This window comes from Rhinichthys klamathensis, unplaced genomic scaffold (assembly GCF_029890125.1).
Source record: "Rhinichthys klamathensis goyatoka isolate OS25496 unplaced genomic scaffold, OSU_Roscu_1.1 h1tg000006l_1, whole genome shotgun sequence".
Taxonomy (NCBI): domain Eukaryota; kingdom Metazoa; phylum Chordata; class Actinopteri; order Cypriniformes; family Leuciscidae; genus Rhinichthys; species Rhinichthys klamathensis.
This window is the reverse complement of record NW_026606559.1, coordinates 8233171-8257673: the sequence shown is the minus strand read 5'-3', so window position 1 is coordinate 8257673 and position 24503 is coordinate 8233171. Positions and strand designations below refer to the sequence as shown.

Here is a 24503-nt window from a genome sequence, read left to right as displayed (position 1 = left end):
TTTTGTCCTGACATAGGCATTGCTACGCAGAAGTTTCTCTGGTGAGAGGTGTATTCGACCCAGGAGCTCTATTGCTGCACTGGGGAGCGACCATTTCTGTGCCGACATTGACTCACCTTCACATTCAGGTTAAAGTCGGGTTTAAACTCAGCTCTGTCGCAGTGTGTATTTGCCATACAGTATGCATTTGTTTTCCAGTATAAATATCTAAATGCAAAATATTAGGGCTTGTTTTGGATTATTCTTTAAGAAATCTGGCAGTTCTACATTAGAAAACACAGTTCCAAACAGTTGAAAAAATACACTAACATTCAATCGTGGTCAGCAGTGTTCGGTAAGTTACCGTACTCTAAAAAAAGTCAATAATTACATCTTCAACAGTTTTATTAGATTACTGTACTAATTACTCTATCTAAAATGTATTGGATTACTTGTTAGTTAGTAATTACTTTATAAACCCCATATAAACCTCGACCAGTTGAACAATACAATGATAGACATGAAACTGCACTTTTAATTCTTTCAAATAAACAATATACAGTTGCATAAATTATTTTTTAACTCACCAAAGGATGTAAATGGAGATGGTTACATTAAATACATACTTTTTAACACTAAATTTTGATGTTAAATCCACTATTTTTTATATATAATAGTTCTTGTCATGGATTTTTCTCTAACCCTGCCTATCTAGCGTCTACAAATTGACACTTAATAAATAAAACCTGTTGCGTCTACCAATCGACACAGAGCGTCTACAAATCATGATTAGTAAAAGACAGTGTACTATCTATTTTATTAAAAATTCCACCACATTCTTTATTCTACACAGTATTTAATGAAATTACATCAGTAGTAACTGTAATTAAATAACAGAAAAATTAAGAGTAATCCCTTACTTTAACACTAAATTGTTAAAGTAACTTTTACTCCGTCAAAGGAAAAGTAATCAAATAACTTAGTAATTAATTACACCCAACACTGGTGGTGTTAATATATTTTAATGTTTTTGAAAGAATTCTCTTCTGCTCATCAATACTGCATTTATTTGTTCGAAAAATTTGTAAAAACAGTAATATTGTGAAATATTATTACAATTTAAAAGTTTTCTGTGAATATATTTTAAACTGTAATTTATTCCTGTGATCAAAGCTGAATTTTCAGCATCATTACTCCAATCTTCAGTGTCACATGATCCTTCAGAAATTACTCTAATATGGAAAACAAGTCAATGCTCATTAAGAATGGACCCTTTTCACATTTCCGAGGTTCTCAGAAGTGCAAGTGAAAGCAAAAGGAAAGATAAACCTGATAGTGTTTTCACAACTTTCCAAAAGAGGGAAGACATATAGAGAGATAGATAACAGCAATCAGAAGAGAGAATGATGTGAAATTAGCTGTCATTCCTCACACATCAGTGTTAATTCGTTTTTGATATTTACTGCCAAGGAAATATAACACAAAGTATAGCGTTAAAAGTGAAAAAACAGACACGTTAACTTTATTACATTTGCGATGTTGACAGTCTGTGAAAAAGGGTCCATTGGATTTCCTTTCAGTGTGAATCCTGTTTTAACATGTTTTTTTCACCTTGTAAACTTCTGCGACCTGCCTATTTATTTGTATCCTCTTCTTAGTACATTATGAATAATTTTGTGATTTGTTTTCTGTAGAAGAGGCAGAAAGACCGCCGACATGACCACATCGTGTCCCATACCATGAGATCAACCACAGACAGACAGGCAGGCGTTCCTTGCTGGTCTGAACCCCAGGATGGACAGAAAAGCACCCCAGCAGGCCTCAGATCAGTGAACACATGAAGACAGTTTGCTCATCACATGAGCTCCTCTGCACTAGTGCTCTGAGGTGTGTTACACCATCGGTTTCCTATCATAACATGCCTTGATTTGTTACCTTCACAGACTTTGTTTTTACAAAATGAACTCCCTGCTTTGAGTGTAATGAGAGACTGCTAGAATGTTTTGCATGGGTTTTGAACAGCACGATGTCCATAGTCTCTGAGAGCAATAGCTTGTGTAGTGCTTTACACAACATACATGCGCTGAGGTCTTTATTTTCTGTATGTAGTTGCTTGCTGTTGGGGCAAATGCTTAATCTTACCCTGCATCCTCAAGAGTAAAACCACTGCCTTTTTATTCGTTTTACATAGATACCCCACAGTTAGTGATGCAAAATATAAACCAAAAACAAACAGATGTCTGTTGTCTTATGGTTTAGGCTTTATGATAAGCACTGCTTTGGGGGTCGATGTTATTGTTCTGTGTAACTGTGGCTAATGCTATTATATCCTCAGGTTTCAAGTGCTATACTTAAGGGTCTAGAGCATGAATTTAAAGACCACATGAAATATACTCATATGCCCCTCTAATATCACCTGACACCATAAGCCACAGCAAGTAAGTAATAGTTCACGGTGGTGAATGAGGCTATTGGATTTTTTATTTTTTAAAAGCGATGAGCCCCATCAATATGTCCCACCTGAAGCTCCTGTTTTTTGCTGCAAGTCCTCCAGGGACGGTCTTCATTAATGCTACTCAAAATGTGTTTAAACTACATTTGTACAGTCAATATTCTTATTATATTTGAAAAAAAAATGCCTTGATTCTTTATTTAAAGGCTGAAGTACTTTTATCCAGATTTTTGAAAATCATAAAATCGCGTTGTGTGTGATGGGCACAGACTCAGATTTTATTCTTAGCTTCAGTCTGATTTGGTCCAGTCGGAGGATATCAAACATGAGCTGGTTTTAGAACACATATTGTTGTCATTTGTCACACGTCTCCTTGCAATGAAACCCATGTTTCTGCATGAGTTTCTGCGCAAAAGTCTGGTAGTGATCCTCAGTGATTTAGTGTATGATACCTAGGCTCTGTTTACACCTGCTATTGAGATGCGTTTTGGTCGATCGGACCACAAGTAGACGAGGGAGACATTCCCGTTTTCACCTGCGTTTTAATCCGTCTCTTTTGTCCACTTTCAACCACTTCTGTCCTGATTTCTCCAGGGGAGGGTCTATGGGTGGGTACTGTAAATCTATGGGTTTTTTTCACATCTTTCGATCTAATGGACAAAGTAAGCTTGTGCAATTTACATATGAACGCGACCGGATACGACGGAAAACACAGAGAGGATCAGATGATTATTTTTCTGTACAGCACTTTGGTCAATTTTGGTTGTTTAAAAGTGCTTATAACGAATAAAGTTGGATTGGATTATTGTGCTTGATATGTTTTTCGTCCTCAAACCAAACTTGGGTCTTCAGCTTACAGTTTAAATCCCGTCTGGCTAGCGTGCTTCCCACAATGGTTACGCGTTAGGTCAGTAAGCGGAGAATAGGCGTCTTTTTTGTGGCTATTCGAACAGAGTATACACTACGAAAGCAATCCGGTCAAATGCGTTTTCGACTACTAGTGGAAATGGTCGAAAGTGGACAAGCTCAAAACGTCATCCACTTGTGATCCGATCGACCAAAGCGCATCTTAATACCAGGTGTTAACCGGCCCTAACCATTTACAAAGTCGGCACATACTGTATATGATGCCAGCCCGTTCTCATCCCAAGGCGTCATACATGTGACGAAATGTCAAAAGCGTCTAAATCCGACGCACATGGCATCCACATGGCACTGTATAATCCTTTAGCGTCAATATGAGACGCAGATCCCAAGGCGTCATAACCGTACCTATACCCCAGACCTAAACCTACCCATAACAGTGCGTGTTATATTGACGCTAAAGGATGCCATGTGCGTAAGATTTCGACGAAATGTCATATGGCGTCACCTATATGACGCCAAAGGATGAGAATGTGTTGATGATGCCTAGTGTTTTGAAATCTGCTCAGATTTTAAAAGACCGGTAGTGTATTCAAGCCTTAACATGTCACCAACTCAGAAAATTATAGCTTAAGAAAATCCAGAGTTTCCTACTGATAATTATGACTTGGTGGTGTAAATACAATCATTCCAACATGACTTGAATGCAACACATGAAAGAAAACTGCACTCGTCGAGTCATTTCATGAGGTCTTTAAATACTTGATTGTTTCTATTGTGAGCTTTGAGTCTGTTTAGGAATGTCCTTTAGCATTTGATTGTGTTTACCACATATTTCACGTCCCAGTGTCTGTAAAATGTATATTAGTGTATTTCAGTATATATACACCTATAGAGTATTTGTTTTGTTCTCCCCTAAAAATGTCTTTTTTGGTTTTCTACAATCATGCCACCAGTTGTAATAACTTCCTTTAAGGATATGAAAGTGTAGGTCTCAATGAGATTACATGACATAAAGCCCTACCGCAAATGCTCCTTTATCAGTGCCGGCTTATTTTGGACTTTTATTTGAGCCAAACAAAACCACATTGATATGCCCTGCTTTTCTATTGTGTCCTGCTCAGGGCAAAGTCTGCTGTATTCATTATTTGCCTTAAACCTATTTGTGAATGTCATGGGTTGAATTATTATACCATTGTACCAAGTGTTATGGATGTAGCATTTGATTCAAATTACATATCAAATATGTGTGTCTTTTAATTTTGTGCATATGCAGTTCGGTTCTCTTAATTTCGGAGAGTTAAAATGGGTTTTGAGGGTTCAGGATTACAGCATTTGAGTTATTTCTTGGCAGGTGAAATGAAAGTGTTTTATTGCCATGTCTAACCTGATTGATTATTATCTATGCAAAATCCATTTGACACTCAAAATCTATTTCATTTCCTCGATTATTCATGTTCAGCTTATAAATGCTGGTTTATATAATCCATTTCTTGAACACTAAAGAGATCCTCTTCTGCTATGCACCTGCTATTATTGTACTGTAAATCTCTGAGCCTGTAAATAATGGTAGCAATATTGCTTATTTTCTGTACGTTTCTGATCTTGTAAAATAAGGTTACTGTAGAATTTGTGTTCAGCACTGCATTACTTTTAGGGCCTAGTTGTGGAGTGACACTAATTATGACATTTCTTGTGATTACAAATCTGTTCAAATAAAATGTTTTATAGAATGTTGTGTATAAAATGTCTATAAACTGCTTTGTACATTTTCGAAAAATGCAGCACTCGAAGAAACGTTTGGTACACTTTATTTTAACATGTCCTTGTAACAGTGTAATTATACATTTAAAGGAATAGTTCACTTAAAAATGAAAATTCTGCCATCATTTATTCACCCTTAAGTTGTTTCAAACCTGTATGAATTTCTTTCTTCTGTGTCGGTGGCCAGACAGTTGATGGACCCCATTGACTTCTATAATATTTTTTTCCCGAATCAACTGTCTTAATAGTTAATATTAAAGGGATAGTTCACCCAAAAATGATAACTCTGTCAGTAATGACTCTCCCTCATGTTGTTCCAACCCCGTAAGACTTTCGTTCATCTTCGGAACACAAATTAAGATATTTTTGATTAAATCTGAGAGCTGGATCACTCCACCATAGGCTTCTAAGGGATTGAAACTGGCCGACCCAAAAGTTAAAGACATCGTTAAAATAGTCCGAGTGACTACAGTGACTCAACCTTAAGTTTATCAAGCAATGAGAATACTTTTTGTGCGTAAAAAACAAACAACTTTTTTTTTTTTTTTAAGTTATCTGGCATTTAATAGTGTTCTCAAAATGTTAGCACAAAAACATTGGTAGCACATTAGAATACGGTTCCTTCGTTAATGAATAACTACACAAGAACCAACGAGTAACACAATATTAACAATCTCTAGTAACTATTATTAACTAACAAGAAACTCTGATTAACGAACTAGTAAGTAATATAGCACACAGATGAAAGTGGTAGTTCACTATTAACTAATCAATAACTTCTTCTTTTTTTAATGCTTCCCAGAGAACTACTGAAAATTTTCATAATTCATGCAAAACTAATCAATAACCAATGCAGGACAAATGACTATAGCTCTACATTAACATTTGAACTGCTACTGTAAACGAATACACAAGGTTGTTTACATTATCAATATGTAATAGCATAGCAGACTTATGATTTGGGAAAGCTGTTAATAATTGGCCTATTCTGTCTATTTATCAACTGAATCATTTTAAAGAAATGGATTTTTAAATGCAGTTGTCGGGACCTTACTTGTCCTGTGGCCAATTTTCTGGCATTCCTCTGGACTGGCATTGAATCACTCGAGTCACGGTGAGTACTGGAACATATTGAGTCCTCAGCCACCCAAATACCATACAGTGATTTTATTATTTAACCTACCTTCCAAAAAATATGTTTTTATGTATGTCTCCTAGCTCATATATATATATGTGTGTGTGTGTGTGTGCATATCTTGTGAGTGATTAGAATATTCTACACTTTATTGGCTTTTCATTAGTAACTACTGTAAGAATCATGGTAACAAACTAGTAATGACTCAAGTGTTACTACACACTTCTATGGGAATTAGTAATTATTTGGATCCGTATTCTAAAGTGAAGATTATGGGAACTAACTAGCAATGACTCAAGTGTTACTACATACTTCTAAAGACATTTTCTAAAAGTATACTATTTAAAATCTCAAACGCTTGAAATGACTTTTGTGTTTGGTTGCACAAATCAGGACTAGATCATGTAGTAACACTTGAGTAGTTTGTTACCATGATTCTTACCATGATAGTTACTAAAAAGCCAATAAAGCCAATAAAGTGTAGAATATTCTAATCACTCACAAGACATGCACACACACACACACACACACACAGCTGTGTTTTTGTGATATATGAGGACATTCCATAGGCGTAATGACTTTTATACTGGACAAACTGTATATTCTATCCCCCTACACTGCCCCTATCCCTAAACCTACCCATCACAGGAGACATGCTGCATTTTTACATTTAAAAAAAAACATTGTTTTTATGTTTTTTAAGCTATTTGAAATATGAGGACTCATGCAATGTCCTCATATATTACGTGTAAGTTGTAATACCAGTGTAATATGCATATGACATCATGACTTTGCGTAAACATACACGCCACTTTCAATTCAAGTGGCGTGTTATCTATACGCATTTTGATCTATCCGCGTGTATGTCCACGCCGAAATCTTTTGCGTGTATGTCTACGCCATTAAACGTCCGAGTGATTCCGCGTGTATGTGTACGCCGTTAAATGTCCGAGCGAAACGAAGCAAAATCTATATTCTACATCTGTGGAGCGATATTTCTTTTCCTAGGATGGTAGGAGAAGACTCATAAATGGTATTAACCCCAGTGACGGGTAGGTTTAGGGACGGGGTTGGGGTAGGTCATATATTTATATGTACATAATACAGTAATATAACGTTAAGTCAAAGGCGTTGATAAACACGCTGAAAAGCGATTATGCGTGTTGATAGCACGCCAAAAATGGAAATACGAATTGGCGTGTCATACATACGCCATTTCATGAGATCAGTCTGTCATTATACACATTTGTGTCCTCATATATCACAAAAACAAAAGCACACACACAGCCACACACACACACACACACACATATATGAGCTAGGAGACATGCAAAAACATATTTTTTGGGAGGTAGGTTAAATAATAAAATCACTGTATGGTATTTGGGTGGCTGAGGACTCAATATGTTCCAGTACTCACCGTGACTCGAGTGATTCAATGCCAGTCCAGAGGAATGCCAGAAAATTGGCCACAGGACAAGTAAGGTCCCGACAACTGCATTTAAAAATCCATTTCTTTAAAATTATTCAGTTGATAAATAGACCGCATAGGCCAATTATTAACAGCTTTCCCAAATCATAAGTCTGCTATGCTATTACATATTGATAATGTAAACAACCTTGTGTATTCGTTTACAGTAGCAGTTCAAATGTTAATGTAGAGCTATAGTCATTTGTCCTGCATTGGTTATTGATTAGTTTTGCATGAATTATGAAAATGTTCAGTAGTTCTCTGGGAAGATTAAACAAAATAGATTATTGATTAGTTAATAGTGAACTACCACTGTCATCTGTGCGCTATTACTTACTAGTTCGTTAATCAGAGTTTCTTGTTAGTTAATAATAGTTAGATTGTTAATATTGTTACTCGTTGGTTCTTGTTATTCATTGACGAAGGCAAGGAACCGTATTCTAAAGTGTTACCAAATCATTAATTAACGTTAATCATTGAACGTTTTTTTCTTTATTGAAATGTCTTAGTTGGACGTTCATAATGCTTTTTAAATGTTTGGTGACTTTTGTATGTTTTCTGAACATTCTTCAACTTTCCCATAATGTTTGCAAAATGATAAAATATAATGTTTTCAAAACATTACAAAAACATACATTTTATATGTTCAGAGAACATTCAGAAAAAAACATAAATAAGACTATATATTAATGGGAACATAGCAAAACAGAACATGTTTTTGTTAGCTGGGTAGACACTTAGGGTTGCAAGTTTCCTTTATCTTTACTGAATCCATTAAGAGCTGCTGTCTGTTCGACACAGTTCATGTCTACTTCATTACATTAAAGTGAACCCTTTTAATGCATTTAACGACATTGTACACTCTAAACAATGCTGGGTTGTTTTGACCCAAATCTGGGTCAAATATGGACAAACCCAAATGTTGGGTTAAAAATGTAATTTACCCAACTTCAACTTTCACTTTCAACTGTAAATTTTTTAATTACATTTTTAACCCAACATTTGGGTTTGTCCATATTTGACCCAAATTTGGGTTGAAATAACCCAGCATTTTTTAGAGTGAAATATTTACGCACCAAAGTTATCCACTAATTCTGCTGTGTCTGACACACGGCTGTTGTAGGTTTTTGGGAATTGTTTCTTCTGAACTTATCTTCTCTAGCCTCAACATTCCTTGCGTGCGAACATACTCTGGGTTGGCTATTGATTTCTACTTGATACCATTCAAGGGTATTGAAAATGCTGACAACTCTCGCTGTGAGGCCTTGGAAAAGCCAATCTGAACAAGTGACCATGGAGCTGGACTCTTGGCAGAGGTGAAGATAGAAATAAAGTGCACTGCCAGAACACATCAGTGTAAAGGAACTTTCCATGCATCAACGGAATAATTCAAAGAAATCGACATACAGTGCAGACAATTTTGGGAAAAAAAAGTTAAAGTTGACATGAAACAGTATTTTCTTCCCTATTGTGACATTTTCTTGGCTTCTCAAACAAGAACAAATGTAGGGCAGGCTTGATTTTGTCCGTTGGGAATTGATTGGATGGTTGTGGATTGCTATTGGTGGATCTCATGTGAGTGACAGGTTGCCCCGCCCTCATCATCAGAGAAGAGAAGAGATGTCACTGCAAGAGGGAGGGGAAGTTATTTTGATTCAAGATTATGGATTGAAAAAAATAAAGATAATTTACAATAAATACTCAAATTTCAATAAAAAGGGGTCAATTTTGATTTCATGGTAAATTTGAAATGATGAAAAAAGTTTTTTAAGAACCTTCAATCTAACAGCCTTTCATAATCAATGACCACTTCCATCAGGCTCCAAATACACCATTAAAATATCATTTGACTACTACGGTAAGTTCCAAGTCTTCATATGTCATACAATAGCATTGAACAGACTGAACGTTTGCTCACAAGTTCTCAGAAATCATTTGTGATGGTGTTCAGATTTAAAAATGGCCAATTAACACATGATGCAGGGTTTGACATTATAGAGCTACAGTAGATGCCTTCGGGTGATATGATATACAGTAGAGCACACAAGCCATATAGACCAGTTTTTGGTCCAAGACATGTTACTATGATGAACTGCTATTGTATTAAAGAGGTTTGCATGAAGGGTTGACAGAAAGTCATATGGGCATAAAGGTGATTTTCATATTGAGTGAACTATTTCTTCAAGCAAACTTTCCTTTTGTCATTGTGAAATCTGTGTTGAACAAAAAGCGCTCAGTCCTGCCTCTTGAAATGAAGCGTCTGACACACTCCCTCCTGCTTTTCTCTCGTCTATCTGATAGCAGCGATTCAGCTCTCCCCTTCATCCATCCTCACTGTCTTATATTGAAGAATACAGCAATTAAAATAACAGGTGAGTGTACGATGCCAGGAATGATTTCATCCTCCATAGAGTCTGCGTTGATGTGACTCGTTTTGCATTAGTTATTTTCTGTTGTACAAAAGCTCTTTGCAGATGTCTGTGGCTTATTCATTTACCAGATGCTTTGTAGAGAAACAATGTCAAGTTATGTCATTATTTTTATTCAGTTACTTGGAAAACTGTCTTGTCAAACAAATATACATAATTGTTAACATTTTTTAACTTAAATGTTCAGGTCAGCATGTTGGTTAACCCTGCAGTCTTCAACGTATCATTTGAGAGAACATTTTCTCAAGTATTGAGAAAAATCAAGTATTATTTATTTCTTGAAATGTACAGTAGTGGCCAAAAGTGATGTCCGATCTAGGAAAATTTGACATCTTCATGCTCTCTTTAAATATTGTTAAAAATATGTTAAAGATTTTGTAAGCATAATTGCGTAGTTGTGTTTGGAGTCGATTGTTTTATTTGTGATAACGCAATGAAAACATGCCGAATTGTGCGGCATATTTTTTGCACTCTAAACAATGGGTTGTTTTAACCCAAATTTGGGTCAAACATGGACCAACCCAAATGTTGGGTTAAAAATGTAATTTAAAATTTTAACCCAACTTCAACTTTCACTTTCAACAGTACATTTTTTATTTACATTTTAACCCAACATTTTCTAGAGTGTGTCCTGGTTGTTATACAAAGAAATGATGAACATGCAAAACAAGAGAGAACCAACAAAATATTAATAATTGATTATGTTGTAATGTATTCTTTTTCCTGTGAGCTTTTTGTTTTTCTATAAAACATTTTTACATAGTAAAATAAAACCTGTAGCTGTAGTTTGCCTTTTTTGCCAAATAATGCTGTCAGACCAATACCTTAACCAAGTTTAGTGTTTTGTTCCACCCTCATATTTAAAATATTTTGATGGTTAAATTGAACTTGTAGGGCCATTAAAAACAAATTTCCCTCCAGACATCACTTTTAGCCACTATTGTACTTTTTACAGTTGTGATCTTTATATATGTGTATTCATTCACTTTTATCCAACAAATGATAATAATACAAGACTAAGGGGTAACACTTTACTTGAAGGGGTGTGCATAAGACTGACATGACACCTTCATAATCATGACATAACACATGTCATGATGAGTATGAAGGAGGTTTTATGCATGTTTATGACAACTGTCATTAAGTGTCATTCGCTCAACTGTGACATTTTAATGCAAAGAAATATGACATTGTTTGAGATGTCTTTGTCATGACAACTTGACATTACTAAGACAACACAACCTGTCATAAACATGACATAGCAGATTAATTATCAAACTTAAGAAACCACTTAGCTTTATGGGTTAACATTACATTAAACTGTCAGGTGGTTGGTTTTGACATTGGCTGTCATGAGGCCATTATAACATTTTAATGACAAATTCAATGTGTACCACTGTAGTTGAGGTCAAGAAAAATATTCATGACACAGTTATAATGGCCTCATGACAGCCAATGTCAAAATGACAGTTGACATTAACAGTTTAAACCCATAAAGCTAAGTGGTTTCTTAAGTTTGATAATTAATCTGTGATGTCATGTTTATGACATATTTATGACAGGTTGTGTTGTCTTAGTAATGTCAAGTTGTCATGACAAAGACACTGACAGGTTATGATGTATTGGTTTATGTCAAGTTGTCATAACAAAGACATCTCAAACAATGTCATATTTGCATTAAAAATGTCATAATTGAGCGAATGACACTTGAATGACAGTTGTCATAAACATGCATAAAACCTCCTTCATACTCATGACATGTGTCATGTCATGATTATGAAGGTGTCATGTCAGTCTTATGCACACCCCTTCAAGTAAAGTGTTACCAAAGTGACAAATATGAAAATAAGGCAGAAGCAAAGCGAGGAAATTATATTAAAAGTAGTGTTACCATACCAGACTAGTGCAATGTGCAAAAGGATAGTTAGCTTTCTATAGAAAGAGATGAGTTTTCTTTTCAGTTATTTTTGCAATGTATGCAATTAATTCATAAAATGCTATGCTCAGTTAAATGCGGTCCTCCAAATGAATAATATAACATTTATGAGTTATCCTCTCAAGAGTAACAGTCAGTGATCAGTGCAGTTCTACTGTAACATTATTTTTTCATAAACTTCAGTATGACAGCCAAGCCTTTTCTTTTCCCTTTGGTATTTTTGTTTCCAAATGCCAGGAGTTTCTCAGAGCTTCGAAATATTATTGTGCTTCCCATGTGTGTAGCTTCCCACTGTGTGACAATAAAGGCTTTCAGGATCTCATTAAGCTTTATACAATAAGTGAACTGTATTTAAAGCCTCACTTGGCACTTGACTTGAGTAACTGGATGACAAGAGCCAGTTTAAACCGCAACCCACAGCAATCAACATAACTTTAAAAAATAATGAAATATATTGTTCAAAAGACATATAAAGAGCTATTATGTGTACAGTTATTGTGTTTATTATTGTAATGAAAGGAACAGAAGATTGTAGATTAGAACTTGACAGACTTTGATACATGTGAAATGAAATTTTAATGCATTTAATTCATTTATTTTAGAAGTGCTTTAAGAAGGCATCAAAGCATGATGTTTATTTTGTTGGAATCATTTTGCAAAACTACATTGATTTTTCTCCACTGTTATCCCAAATGTGTCAGTATTCAAGTCAGGTGACACTCTGTTTTATGATACTGGGATATATCCTGTAAAGTATTTGACCATACTTAGATCTGTAATGATACAACATAATGATACATCTGAGAAAGAAAGAAAAAACCATCAGCATTTAATGGAATGGCTTGTGTTGTACAAATGACATACAAATCTTATTTGAATGCAGCTGCATTCAACAAGAATGAGAAAAATAATCACATATTTACAAACATTTATAACAATTTTGAGATGTTGCAGTTTGTCTTTCACTGAGAACTAAGAAAAAATTAAATGTCAAATAAAAAACGAGTAATGGTGCAGGCAGTGACCGTGTTCCCTTGAGAAAGATTGTTTACATTTTTAGTAAATGCAATTAGCTGAACTTAAAAGTGCTTTTTTGCTTTATATGTAATTGCATAATTCTCTTGTCTTTGAAATATGGTTTAAATCCTGACAAGCATTTATGGTTAACTGAAATATACTTTAATGTAATAATCTTTTATATTATGCAATTAAATATATTTGTAATTACACATTTGTAATGATGAAGTTGGAATTTAGTATAACATCAAATAAAACACTACAGTTAATTAATCAGGTACTTTACAAGTGATTTAGTATGTTAGTCAACACATCAAAACACATGTACTTTAAATCATCACAAAAGATTATTGATTTTATAATGTGTAGTTAAATTACACTTTTTTTCTTTTTTTTTGTCAGTGTTTTAAGAAACAGCAATGAAAGTAGGCTATTTTAAGTTTTGAAGTAGCCTACACTACAAGTGCACATTACAATTCAATTTACATTGCAAATGCACTTTTTTTTTCAGGGGTTGTGTGGCTTTGTCATGCCGAGGGACTCAAAATATAAATGTGTTCCTCCCAAAACTGTTTCTATAATAAATGTTATAATAAAAGATTGTGAGCTGCTCTTGTATTGGAGTTTAACCCGTATTAAATCAAAATGGCCAGAGTGAGTTTACAGCAAGGGTTAACTAATCGTTTCAATATCAGTTCAGCCCCTATGGTTCAGCCTCTGTCATGTAATAAGATACACTTCCTGTTTCCGATAAACGTCAAGGTTGTTATGAGAGAGAGAGAGAGAGAGAGAGAGAGAGAGAGAGAGAGAGAGAGAGAGAGAGAGAGAGAGAGAGAGAGAGAGAGAGAGGGATTAGTTGCATCATGCTTACACACACTTGCCTTCACGTCTCGTCGGTTAGTTGAGCACATGGTCTTGAATGTTTGCCCACTGGGATAAAGGACCCCTGCTTCACATAGCTCGCGCATGCGCAGTCTCATTCCCATCAGGTGAATGATATCAGCGTAAGAGAGAGCCAAGGAGCGAGAAAAAACAGAGCTCAAACTCACGCTGAAGGCTGTTAAAACTGCTGCCAGAATATACTGAAACCTCAGGAGAATCAGGTGGGATGTATGTGTGTATCTTTGTGTTTGAACATGAGTGTGTTTTTTTGTAAACCAATGAACCAGAAAAGGATTCAAGGGCATTGGAGAGTTCAGCCACTGGTATGAACACAAACTGGTTATTGTGAATGTGATGAATTGATTATACAATAAGGTAGAAGGAACCGGTTATGTCATAAAACAAGAAAGGTAATCAAAGTGAATATACAGAAGTGATTACACGAACTGTTGGTGTAGTATTATGTAGTGATTGGGTTTATAAGTAATCTGTGTTGCTGTTCGGCTTGAGACTGAGTTTGAATGGGAAAGGTCATGTGGCATCTCTGACGCAAACTTTGATTTCGGTAACACTTTACAATAACTTACATTAGTTAACATAAACTAACAAAGAACTGCACCTATACAGCATTTACTAATCTTTGTTAATATTAATTTCAACATTTACTAATACTATCTAAATCTTGTTAACATTAGTTAATGCACTGTGAACTAGCATGAACTAACAAAACAGCTGTATTTTTATAATGTTAACAGATTGTTCATGGTTAGTTCAAGTTAGTTAAAGGGTTAGTTCACCCAAAAATGAAAATTATGTCATTAATGTCACCCTCATGTCGTCCCAAGCCCGTAAGACCTCCGTTCATCTTCGGAACACAGTTTAAGATATTTTAGATTTAGTCCGAGAGCTTTCTGTCCCTCCATTGTAAATGTATGTACGGTATACTGTCCTTGTCCAGAAAGGAAATAAAGACATCATCAAAGTAGTCCATGTGACATCAGTGGGTTAGTTAGAATGTTTTGAAGCATCGAAAATACATTTTGGTCCAAAAATAAGAAAAACTACAACTTTATTCAGCATTGTATTGTCTTCCGGTTCTGTTGTGGATCCGCGTTCAGTGCCGCTGCTGACGTAAGACGCTGCTGACGTGTGTCTGGTGTGTGTGTGTGTGTGTGTGTGTGTATTCTGGTTCTGTTGTGGATCCGCGTTCAGTGCCGCTGCTGACGTAAGACGCTGCTGACGTGTTATCAGTGCGTCCGTGTATTGGGTTCAAATAAATATGGCTGGGCAAAAAAATGCAAGTCTTCCTCTGTGTGGAAATCCTTAGACATGTTTGCGAAGATTGTTTTGTTTCCAGCGTGCGTTTCCCTCAGACTGTAAACGAAGCTCGGGCGCACCAGACACACGTCAGCAGCGTCTTACGTCAGCAGCGCCACTGAACGCGGATCCACAACAGAACCGGAATACACACACACACACACACGCACCAGACACACGTCAGCAGCGTCTTACGTCAGCAGCGTTGCAGCACTTTTCACCTTTCCAGCAGTTTAGATCCAGCCCTAATTAATATTCCACCTAGAGGAGAATTTGCATAAGACTGTTCACACACACACACAGCCGCATACCATATGCCACACACACTCTCCATAGACCACATGCTGATTGTTGCAGTGCAGTCACCTCTCTGTCAGAGTGCAGTTCAAATGTCAGTACTTTGAACTTTATATACTGTAGAAAGACTGTTATTGTTTTGTTTTTTGTATTGGCCAAGTGCTGGTACTTTTGACCTACACAAGTAGAATTCATTTTTTTTCCCTCTATACCAGAGATCATCAATTGCTTTTCAGCCCAAGACCTCTTAGTAAAAATTAAAGGGTTAGTTCACCCCAAAATGAAAATACTGTCAGTAATTACTCACCCTCAATTGATTGGGATTGAAACTTGCCAGCCCAGAAAAATGAAAGACATCGTTAAAATAGTCCAAGTGACTACAGTGGCTCAATCTTAAGTTTATCAAGCGACGAGAATACTTTTTGTGTGCAAAAAACAAACAAATTTTAAATAACGACTTTATTCAACTATTAATTTCCTTCTCTGTGGGCCTCGAGTTAGTTCACGTAGTGTACCTGCGCAGCGCTTCTGGTTGTACGTCACAGGCATCACACACATGACCAGCGTTGGCCAATAGTGAGCCTACGTGTGACGTACAACACAGAAGCGCAGCGCTAATACCAGTTATTTATGACTTCTGACATCAAAACAGTGTTTGTAAGTCAAAGAAAAGGAGGGCCTATTGTAAAACTAATCACTTTACCTGTACTCCCATCTTTCAGATAACCTTTAAAAACCAGTTGCCTTTTGGACATCAGTGCCTTCATCATGTCACTGTTCACACATGTTTTGGCGTGCCTTTTTGGCATTGGATCATGGGTGGCCATTAATGGGATGTGGGTGGAGCTACCTCTGATTGTCCCTGCCATTCCTGAGGGTTGGTACCTGCCCTCCTATCTCACAATAATTATCCAGATGGCCAACATTGGCCCTCTCTTCATCACGCTCATGCACCGCTTCAGACCGGGCGTGCTGGACGAGCGGCCCGTTATCTACACGATTGTGACGGTTGGTGTGGTGGCCACTTTACTCCTGGCTTTCCTCTGGAACCGCACGCTTACTTTTGGAGATGGCGAACATAGTGCTGCCTTACTGTCCCTTAGCTTCCTACTGTCTGTTGTGGACTGCACCTCATCCGTCACCTTTTTACCCTTCATGATGCGTCTACAGCCTCAGTACCTCACCACCTACTTCATTGGAGAAGGTCTCAGTGGTCTGGTCCCAGCACTGGTGGCTCTTATCCAAGGTGTAGGGGTAGTCCACTGTAAAAATGCAAGTACTAATGCAAATTTTAGCATGGAGAACTCATCCTGGGGCTTCGATGGAGACCTACAGGCACACTACCAGCCGGCCAACTTCTCCGCTCAGGTTTTCTTCCTTTTCCTTAGTGCGATGATGATGGTGTGCCTAGGCGCTTTCCTGTTACTCAACCTCCACCCAGCTGTGGAACGGGAACACAAGAGCAAAGGTTATATTGATGATTCTCAGCGGGTGGAGAAGATTGATATAAGTCAATCCCTGAACAGTGAAACTCCAGAACAGACACCCATGCTGGATTTCCCAGAAGGCCCAGTGATAAAGCGCCCCAGCTCGTTTGGAAAAGGAACCTACAGCAAAATAGAGCTGGTATTCATTTTTGTAGTTCTGGGCTGGGTCAATGCATTGACCAATGCAGTCCTGCCCTCAGTCCAGTCTTACTCATGTTTGCCGTATGGAAATCAAGCCTATCATCTTGCAGCCACTTTGTCCTCAGTTGCGAATCCAGTGGCATGCTTCATTGCCTTGTTTGTACCAATCAGGTGAGAAAAAATAATTAACTTTGATTATAAAGTCAATATTCTCCTAGGGGATGCATGCAATAAGCCAGTGTAGCCTGATCTTTTCCATAATATAATTATTTATCACAGTAAGAAACACCATCACGCTATAGTAACTATGTCTGGAATTAGAGATGCTACTAATTAAAGTTGAAGCCATACCCTATATTTCTCAACGTCGTCACTTAATTAAATTTGAAAAGTGTTCAACTTGCATCAGTCTACTGATAACTGGCAAGTTTTCACTTAAGACAACTGATTGAATCTTCCCTGATGCTGACTGAGAATTGTTTACTCTTGCTTACTAAGAAATCTAAAACCTTATTTTATTCTTCCCGGCATGTGCCTGAGCATCAAACTTTTCACCTGCGACATCTTCTTTTCATTAATAATTTTTGAGAATCACACTCATATGTATTCTTACTTTGAACGAAACCGAACAATATTTAAATCTCTTAATATAATACCAACCAGTATTTAAATCTATTAATCGCCTTTGAACGCTGATGAGTCACTAATCCACTGATTTAAATGCTAAAGTCTGGACTGGAGGATTACTTGCATCATTGTTATATATCGTCATTTTGCCCAGCACTTGCTCTATGGTAAAACACTAAGGGTATGTTTACACGACAATGATGTACTAAAAAGGCACGGGTCCGCAAAAACGACTAAAAATGCTGTGTTATGCTGCCAGGCAAAAAGGGCGAGACACTCTAGTGCTGCGTTCCAGTCCACTTGCGCGCACTTGCGAACTTCCCTAAGCACTTCCCCTCGCCGCCATTTTGAAGTGCGTTCCACTTCGTGAAGTTGACGTGGGTTGTTTATATGAGCAGTTTTCGATTTTGATCGAGGGAGCGAGTCTACTTCGTATGTACATTTCAGGCAATTCCATATACCACAATGCAACACGATTGTGACGTCACCGCAGTTTAATCACCACCACCACAAACAACTCTATGATATATTAATTTCAATATAAAAATATAAACATTTTTTAAATAATAAATCAACTCCATAGCTGATTCCAAGTGATCAAGGGCTTAGGACGTTCCAATTCAGCCCATTGCAGTTTCCGCCAGTAGTGGGCACTCATGCAACGTAAGCAATGACGTACATCCGATTGAACGAGACGGAGGGAGATTAGCGAGTGAAGGGCATGACAATTTTGGACTTAGGGTAACCACTTTTTATGCCCTTCACTCGCTAAAGCCCAATTTATACTTTTGCGTCGAACTCACGCCTACTACGGCGTACCCTGTGGTGCACCTCTCCAAAAATGTAACCACGTCAATTCTACGCGGACCGCAAGCGCTGTGATTGGTCTGCTAGAACCGCTCCTTCTGCATGTGTAATTGCATGTTAATGCGGACAAAGACGCAGAAGTATAAATAAAAACCATTGCGTAGATCCTACGCAGAAGTATAAATCAGCCTTAACTTCCCTCCGTCTCGTGGACTCGGATGTGCGTCATTGCTTGCGTAGCACAAATGCCCACTACCAAGGGCGTAGATTTGGTTTGAACATTGGGGGGGTTGTAATGTTTAATATAGTTTAAAAAAAAGGTTCTGCATATTTTTCATGTGATCATGGTATAAATATTGGGGGGGTTATCTCCCCCCCCATAAATTACGCCCCTGCCCACTACTGCCGGAACGAGTGCATAACGTTTAAATGAGACGCACTAAGCCCTTGATCACTTGGAATTCACTATGAAGCTGATTTATTATTTAAACCCCTTTTTTACTTTTGAATTTGTTTTATGCACCATTCTATATGCATATAAGTTGTTGGAAAAAATATATAAAATCATATAGGTGTATAAGCTGTTGGAAAAAAATAAAATTACACAAACGAAAGAAAAAAAATCAATAGTATATCAAAAGTAATATGCAATTAAATCTCAACATAATTAGTATATGATACAATTGTATGCGATTAATTCTCAAAACAATTAATATATCAAACACAATGACATCCCAATCAAGTTAAATTGTGGGATATAGAGCTCCTTGAAGTGTGCACTGGAGTAGTAGACCGTCTGTCCATATAAACTTCCCTCGTCCACTTCACAATGTGGAACGCTCTTCAAAATGGCGGCGGGGATTCCCCCGAGGGGAAGTGCTTAGGGAAGTTTGCAAATGCGCGTCTAAAAGTGAAGTAGAATAATAATCGCAATAAGCGATTTCATGTTAATTGCGATTAATCGTGCAGCCCTGAAATTCAACTATTCTATTTCCAAGAAATGTTTGACTGCCTGACATGCTTTTATTATACAAATTCATCCAACTACGTAACTATGTCTAAGGTCTCTGGCGCTGATGGCGGTTCTGACGGTGACGGGCACAGGGTTTGGAGCGTATATAATGGCCATGGCAGCACTAAGCCCTTGCCCTCTGCTGATCGATCACGACCTCGGAGCAGCACTCATTGTAAGGTTCTCATACACACATATGCTTTCCATTAGTGGTAGTTGTTCCATGTTTTGCAAGCATTCGTAAATGTGACTGTAAAGTAAATGTACTGGCACTGGCATTTACCTTGTTTAAAGTAACACTATGTAGTTTTTCAACCTTCATAATATATTTCCAAGACCCTTGTGATGGCACTTCGACTTAAAATAAGTTAAATGACACGTCTGCCATAGCCTGACGTGGTCTGTATCGCTTTTACTGGCACTATGTAACTTCGGGTTTCGGGTAGGAACCCGTGCACAAAAAGAACTACAAAATTCGACTGCTTTACGGCATACGTCACTTCCCCCACCACTTCCTCAAATTGTCTATGGCCATTGCAGACATCCCAAGTCTCCCGGGAGTCTCCTGCGTCTCCCTGATGCCCACAAATTAGTTCAGATCTGCCGGAATCTAGAGCGCGCATGCGAGACAAAACATACTGCGCGCATAACATACGAGCACGGCTGAGAGAGAGAGAGCGAGAGACCTTGCGAGTGTGCCTCACGAAAGCTAGTCAACCCGCCACCAGCCGCCCCCAGCCGCCCCCCCGTCAACAATACAGTCACCAAGATATACCTCCCTGAAATGACTTCTTGCAGGTTGGGATGTCTGCCATTGTTGATTCCAAAGCCAGTGCTGGATAAACAGCGAGCGTGCGCGTGCGACAGTCGGCTGCGGAAGGCTCATGTCAGAGGAAAAATCACATGGTGTTGCTTTAAATGAGTTTAAAAGGGCATCTAATTGTATGTTAGAACTCTTACAACATTTTTCATCATATACACTACAGTGCACAGTGCTACATATTTCATCACAAATATAATGTGAGGGCAGAGGCGGCGCCAGGGGGGGTCTTGGGGGGTCTCAAGACCCTCCCAAAAAATGCTTTGACCCCCCATTTGACCCCCCACCCCCTTCCTGATTAAAAAAATATATATCCGGGATAAATATTTAAAAATGTTTATCTTCAAACTACGCAGAACAATAATAATTAATAATTTATTCGACGTACAAAATATATAAACATAAGAATCACGTTCCCTCTAAGCTGCGCGCGTGCGCGGTCGTGCACTTCTGATGCCGCGGCCGCGCAGAAAAGAATAATATGCCACGCAGAGGACTGACGCGAAATGTGTGGGGAAATCCATTTGATTGTATGTGAGAAATAATTGCAGTGCTCAAACTGGTGAGTGCAGTTAACAGGTTTCAAAGAAAGAGAATGATGTGAGCGCGTGTGATTGGCAGTGAGTCGTGTGTGCGGACCAAATAGCTCAATACGAGAGGCGACGAGAAACGCAAAGACATGTGAAATAAAATCACAATATCATGTTTTAAAGAAGAGTGGTTTGATTAAAGTGGTGGAAATAACGGATGATGGACACAGAACGGTAACAATTACAGACACCCACCCGCGTGCAAACTCAAAATACATCATTAGTTTACATAGATTTAAATAGTTTCAGGCATGGTTAGATTAGGCTACTATAAAAGAGTTCACATATTTACTTTTCTTGAAAATATTTAGCCATTAGATCTAGCTATTTACAGTAAATGCTTCAGTTTTTTTTCATATTATAATAATATTATATGAAAACAAATTGAAGCATTTAAACTATCACTTCAAATACTTCAATTCATTTTTTTTTATATTATATTATATTGGGCATATATTGTATTATATTATAAGCCTAAATAAAGAATCTCACAAGGGTATTGTTTAGGGCTCATTGCCATTAAAAAGTTTGAAACCCCCTGCTAAAGAAAATATAGGCTAGGAAATTCATAAGCTAAAAACAATCATTTAACTTTGATGGTTTAATGCTGCCTGTACAATTAATTGACTTTACAAAAACACTTTATGGTTTTCCTAAACCATCTCAGTGTAACAGCTTAATTTTCTTTTATAATATATTATATTATTGTAAAGAATTGAACTGTCCTGCAGAAGATTTTGTAAATAATTTTTCATAGGATTTCTTAGTAAAGACTGGAAACAGAGGACACAGAGGAATTGGAGGATGAGGAGGATACTATTTTGTAAATATGTTTTCTGTCATGGGTGTGGCTATGGCAATTAAAGTTCGAGCATATTGTTTGCAAACTGCAATTGATTAATTAATTAAAAACAAAAAACCGTCGGTGTGTGAATGGGTGAATGTGAGGCAATATGTAAAGCGCTTTGGTGGCCATTGGGTCTGTGAAAGCGCTATATAAATGCAGTCCATTTACCATTTACCATTTGTTAAAGGTGCTCTAAGCGATGTCATGTGTTTTTTAGGCCAAAACATTTTTTGTCACATACAGCAAACATCTCCTCACTATCCGCTGGCTGCCTGTCCCCTGAACACACTGTAAAGAAACGCGATCTCTGTAGACAGCCCATGCTTCACAAACAGCACCAAAAACAAACTGCAGCGACCCGCTCCCCAAAACATAACAAACTGTTCCAGCCAATCACCGACAAGAAGGGTTTGGGGGGTTAGTGTGCGGATGAGGAGGAGGGAGGGTCTAGCTAGCCTCCGTTTTGTTTGACAATAGTTCGAACGTCAACAAGAAGTGACGTCACCCAGGATCGCTTAGAGAACCTTTAAGTAGCAGCAATATGCAGTTATTAGCCGTGTCCACTGTATTTTTTGTTGGTTTTCATGAGACCCCCCTTGAAATGACCAGGACCCCCCATTGCCCCCCCAATCAAAATTGTCTGGAGCCGCCACTGTGTGAGGGCAACAGCATCACATAATCTTTGTTTTCTCTCTCTTGATCTTTAGGTCATAGCCTGGGTCATATTTGTCCTCACTCTGTCCTATGTGAAGGTGATTATTGGAGTGATCCTGAGAGATGAAGGCCACAGCGCCCTCGTGTGGTGTGGAGCTGTGGTGCAGCTGGGCTCTATGTTAGGTGCCCTGTCAATGTTCCCTTTGGTTAGTGTTTATGGACTTTTCCAGTCAGGAGATCCCTGTAATACCAAGTGTCCTCAATAAAGCAAGCTTTATTCTGTTGGATTCAGAGTAAAGTGAATCAATGCCACACAAGGCTGAATGATACACAAATGTTTGACCACACACATTTTTCGATTAGGCTATACTTTTTTTATATATATATATATACACAAATCCCAGCTACTGTATTGTTCCAACAACTATCTTTCCTTTTAGTTGTCATTTTAGTTCATAGTACTGTTACATCATGACAAAACAAGCTTCATAATCTGCTGTAATATCTGGCACACCCTTACAGTTACAGTGTAACTTGTCAATTCCTGCCTTTTTGTTATTTAAATGTTATACTTGATAATATAGTATTTTGAATATCTCATTGAAGTCTGAGGGCATGTTTTTTTTTAAGAATTTGAGAATATTTATGATTTTAAGACATTATGCTTAAATGAGGCCTTGACAATCCTTATTTTTTTTTCTTTTTCTTTTTTTACAAGACTAGTTTAGGAAAAAATAAATCTTTGTTCTCTAAGAATTATGTAAATTGTGTTGTGGTTATTTCTGTGAAATATTTTATATTTGTTTAACTGATATACATAAGTCTGTTACATTATTAAAACTTAAATCATAGAAAACCATCATGTAATCAACTTATCTGGTATATTTTATTACAGAGGTTCTCAAACTGGTAAACCTAATAGTATGTGAAATTTTGATGGGCATGTATGAAAATATGTATTATTTTCAAGGAAAAGTGAGCCTAAATACATGTACCATATCAGCAAATGTGACATGAATTTCCATTTCCATAAATCATCTCTTGATAGCTCTTATTATTTTACATTTTCTCCAAAAGAAGCTTTATATAGACTGCAAAAAGACTAGATTTAGATCAAGCCAATAGTGATAATGGCCCATAAACACTCCCAAAGTTGTAAAGAGCAAGACAGTTTAAATCTTAGCCTTCCTTCTCTGACAACATGCATTAGTTAAATGTTGGACAAAAACACTCACAAACAAAAAACAGCTGGCTATATATGTTATTTTATTATTTATATGGGCTATGTTATTATAATTAAATTGTTATTATATGATAATTTGTAAGAAAAAGAAAAGAATGCCACTTTATTTAAGAACACCACACCATCTATTTTCTGAACTACTAATGCAAAACGTCTGATCGTGCTTGTAATAGAAAACCTGTCATTGAGTTTTCATTAGGGCCTAAATGTTTTCATCTTTAGAACTACTATTATAGCACACATTAGTTGTTACATGAGAACATCTAGTTTTTTTCTATGCCTTATTGTATGAAATAACTAGACTAGGCGTAAATTAATAATTAGGCTATCCTATTTTGCGGAGGTGTTTTCAATTTGGATTAAAATACTTGAAATGGGGTGGAGAAGAAGAAGGAGCTGATGGTGGTTATTGATTTGTAAAATAAATTCGTGTTAAATTGATTTTCATGTTTACTGTTGGCGTTACAACAAGCCTACTGTTACCTCTGTTGGTTGTAACATCATCATGTGTTAAAACTAAAAATTATCGCCTAATATTACGTACTTGACTACTAGTGTTGGCCTATATATATATATATATATATATATATATATATATATATATATATATATATATATATAACAAGTCTATACTTTTAGAAACACATTTTTTTGTTCACGAACCAAACATACCTGCCCTTACCAAGATGGCCGCATTTCTGGGTCGTAAATTTCACTGGCTGACACTGGCGC

The 24503-nt window shown here is 37.1% G+C and overlaps 2 protein-coding genes across 5 annotated transcripts in view; both read left to right on the top strand.

Annotated features, from left to right (window-relative positions):
- Positions 1 to 1863, top strand: part of macf1b (microtubule actin crosslinking factor 1b) — a 74073-nt gene extending 72210 nt beyond the window's left edge. For both annotated transcript variants that reach the window (XM_056258092.1, XM_056258081.1), the window contains 2 exons: positions 17 to 128; positions 1674 to 1863. In XM_056258092.1, the coding sequence (XP_056114067.1) occupies positions 17 to 128; positions 1674 to 1699 (138 nt within the window). In that variant the 3' untranslated portion in view covers positions 1700 to 1863. The remainder of the gene's footprint in view (positions 1 to 16; positions 129 to 1673) is intronic.
- An 8152-nt stretch (positions 1864 to 10015) lies between these two features.
- zgc:91890 (solute carrier family 52, riboflavin transporter, member 3-B) lies at positions 10016 to 22902 on the top strand. 3 transcript variants are annotated; one of them, XM_056257991.1, is made up of 4 exons: positions 10016 to 10037; positions 16266 to 17342; positions 19669 to 19792; positions 22582 to 22902. In XM_056257991.1, the coding sequence occupies exons 2-4, from the start codon at positions 16312 to 16314 to the stop codon at positions 22792 to 22794; spliced, it is 1368 nt and encodes a 455-aa protein (XP_056113966.1). In that variant the 5' UTR covers positions 10016 to 10037; positions 16266 to 16311; the 3' UTR covers positions 22795 to 22902. The 3 variants fall into 3 exon arrangements, with proteins under 3 accessions (XP_056113966.1, XP_056113953.1, XP_056113961.1); XM_056257978.1 differs by lacking the exon at positions 10016 to 10037 and adding an exon at positions 13914 to 14150; XM_056257986.1 differs by lacking the exon at positions 10016 to 10037 and adding an exon at positions 13914 to 14157.
- Positions 22903 to 24503: the final 1601 nt, after the last annotated feature.